The sequence below is a fragment of the Nicotiana attenuata genome, chromosome 1, assembly GCF_001879085.1.
Source record: "Nicotiana attenuata strain UT chromosome 1, NIATTr2, whole genome shotgun sequence".
Lineage (NCBI taxonomy): Eukaryota > Viridiplantae > Streptophyta > Magnoliopsida > Solanales > Solanaceae > Nicotiana > Nicotiana attenuata.
In genome coordinates this window covers 61256969-61260302 of record NC_031989.1, presented here as the reverse complement: position 1 = coordinate 61260302, position 3334 = coordinate 61256969, and the positions used below count along the sequence as shown (strand labels likewise).

The window sequence follows — 3334 nt, the reverse complement described above, 5'->3', positions numbered from 1 at the left end:
TGTTTGGATTATAGATTCTGGGGCTTCTGATCATATGACTTCTCAGAAGTCACTTCTTTTTAATATTCAACCTCTTTCTATTCCCTGTCTTGTTTCTTTGCCTAATGGTTATAAGGTTAAAGTCACCAATTGTGGTTCTTTAACTTTATTTCCTAACTTTACCTTGCACAATGTGCTTTATGTCCCTACCTTCCAATACAATCTCATATCTGTTTACCATCTGGTTTCACAGGGCATAGCTCAATTTTCTAGCACTTTGTGTCATTTACAGGGCCCTTCACTGAAGAAGCCTTTGGTGCTTGGTAGATTGGACCATGGTTTATACAAACTGGAGATTCCTCCTCCTACTTCTTCTTCGTGTGTTTCTAGTTCTTTAGTTGCTTATCCTGCTAGTTCCATTTCTGATGTTAGTGGTTCTACTAGTAGTGTGAATAAGCATGAATCTGATGTTATCCCTTCCACTATTCCCCATTGTAATTCTACTCATGCAAATTTGAATAAAATAGATGTGATTTGGCATTTTAGACTTGGTCACATTGCTTTTTCCAGAATGAAACACATACTTGTTCTTAGTTCCTCTCTTTCTTCTAAACAATCCTTTCCATGTTCTATTTGCCCCTTAGCTAGACAAACCAGATTCCCTTTCCTTGATAGTACTACTCATTCTACAGCACCATTTCAACTCATTCACATTGATACCTGGGGACCCTACCATTCTCCCACTACTAATGGTGCAAGATACTTTCTAACTATTGTGGATGACTACTCTAGAGCTACTTGGACTCACCTTTTGGGGGCTAAAAGTAATGCTTTTGATATGCTCAAAAGTTTCATTGCTATGGTTGAGACTCATTTTAATACCACAATCAAAACTGTGAGGAGTGACAATGCCCTAGAGCTGGGATCTAGTTCTACTGGTTCCAAATTCTTTTCAGACAAAGGTATTATTCATCAAACTTCCTGCCCCCACACACCTCAACAAAATGGTGTTGTGGAAAGGAAACATAGGCATCTTCTTGAAACTGCAAGGGCATTGCTTTTTCAATCTTCTTTACCTATTTCCTTTTGGGGTGATTGCATTCTTACTGCTACCTACCTAATAAATAGATTTCCTTCTTCCTTGTTACATAACAAGAGTCCTTTTGAGATACTGTATAGTAAGGCTCCCTCATATGCTCACCTTAGAACTTTTGGTTGCTTGTGTTATGCCACTGTTCCTAAATTTCATAGAGACAAATTTGAGCCAACGTCTGTTCCCTGTGTTTTCTTAGGTTATCCCTTTGCTAAGAAAGGCTACAAATTATATAACCTCACTTCTAAATCTTGTTTTGTCTCTAGAGATGTTGTCTTCCATAAGTATGTCTTTCCCTTTGCCCTTCCTCCTTCTTCTTCTTCTTCTCCTTCTCCACATGTATCTGCATTCTCCCCTCCTCATGTTCCTGATGATCTTGTTGCTCCCCCTACTTCATCTTTTTCTCCTGTTTCTCCTGTTTCTCCATCCCCTTCTGTTTCTCCTGTTCCTTCATCACCTTCTGTTTCTCCTCTTTCTTCTACTGATTTACCCATTGCCTCTTCTTCTTCTCCTGTTATACTTGTTGTCCCTCCTCCTTCTCTTGTTCCTGAGGTTTCTGTGAGGCAGTCTTCTAGACCTCACAATCCTCCGGGATATTTGAATGATTATGTTTGCACACTTCCTTCTTCATGCTCCACTTCTATTTCCAATATTGTTTCTACTAGTGTGCCTCCTGTGTTTGAACCCTATACTTTCTCTCAAGCTGCCTCCATTCCTGAAAGGCAAGAGACAATGAAGAATGAATTTGAGGCTCTTGAAGCTAACAGGACTTGGGTAGTTGTTGATTTGCCTTTGGGGAAGAAGACTATAGGGTGCAAATGGGTCTACAAGGTCAAATATAGAGCTGATGGAGCTATTGAAAGGTATAAGGCTCGGTTAGTGGTTAGGGGTGACACACAGGTAGAAGGGATTGACTTTCATGAGACATTTTCCCCAGTTGTGAAAATGTCCACTGTCAAGACTTTGGTTGCTGTTGCCATCAAGAAACATTGGCCTTTGTTTCAGCTTGATGTCAACAATGCTTTTTGCATGGGGACCTTGATGAGGAGGTTTATATGAAGTTGCCTCCTGGTTATTCTGTTCCTCTCACTTCTAATTCTGGGCAGCTGGTTTGCAAGCTTCAGAAGTCTCTTTATGGTTTAAGACAGGCATCCAGACAGTAGTATGCCAAATTATCTCAATCCCTATCTTCTAGAGGCTATACATCTTCTCTGAATGATTACTCCCTCTTCACAAAGGGTTCTGGTGATTCTTTTGTTGTTTTAGCTGTGTATGTGGATGACATAATTTTGACTGGGACTGATTCTACTGAGATTTCAGCTTTAAAATCCTTCCTTCATCAACAATTTCGGATCAAGGATCTGGGGTCTCTTAGCTATTTCTTGGGGATTGAGGTTCTATATTCTTCTACTGGTGTCCTTCTACATCAAAAAAAAGTTCATTGCTGATATGTTGTCTGAGTTTCATTGTTTAGATGTTTCCTCTGTTTTGTGTCCTCTTGATCTGAATGTGAAGCTTAAAGCCAATGAAGGTGATCCTTTGCTCAAGCCTGAACTGTATAGATCTTTGATTGGTAAGCTGAATTTTTTAACTCACACGAGGCCTGACATCAGCTATGCAGTCCAACATCTCAGTCAATTTATGCAGTCTCCCTGCCTTCCCCACATGTCTGCTGGCTTGCATCTATTAAGGTACTTGAAGGGTACTTCTGAACATGGGATCTTCTTCAATGCCTCTCCAGACCTGTCTATTTCTGCCTTTTGTGACAGTGACTGGGCTGCCTGCCCTGACACTAGGCGTTATGTCTCTGGTTATTGTGTCTTATTAGGTGGTAGCCTTGTGGTTTGGAAGTCCAAGAAGCAGCCCATTGTTAGCATGTGCTCTGCTGAAGCTGAGTATCGAGCCATGAGTAAAGGAGTGGCTGAGTTGACCTGGTTGTCTAGATTGCTTACTGACTTAGGCCTTCCTTGTTCTTCCTCCATTCCTTTATTTTGTGACAGTCAAGCTGCGATACACATTGCTCGAAACCCAGTTTTCCATGAAAGAACCAAACATATAGAGTTGGATTGTCATCTGGTTCGGACCAAGCTGGCTGAGGGTTTGATTCATTTGGTACACACTTCTTCTTCTACTCAGTTGGCTGACCTCTTCACTAAGCCACTTCCAGGTGCTGCTCATCATGGTTTTCTGCTCAAGTTGGGGGTCTTCCCACCCTCCAACTTGAAGGGGGGTGTTGGAGTTATTGAAAGGAGTCCAGATTAA

The 3334-nt window shown here is 41.2% G+C and overlaps 1 protein-coding gene across 1 annotated transcript; it reads left to right on the top strand.

Moving 5' to 3' along the window:
• LOC109236540 (uncharacterized mitochondrial protein AtMg00810-like) lies at positions 2128-3334 on the top strand. The gene is made up of 3 exons (XM_019402736.1): positions 2128-2220; positions 2311-2485; positions 2547-3334. The coding sequence occupies exons 1-3, from the start codon at positions 2128-2130 to the stop codon at positions 3332-3334; spliced, it is 1056 nt and encodes a 351-aa protein (XP_019258281.1).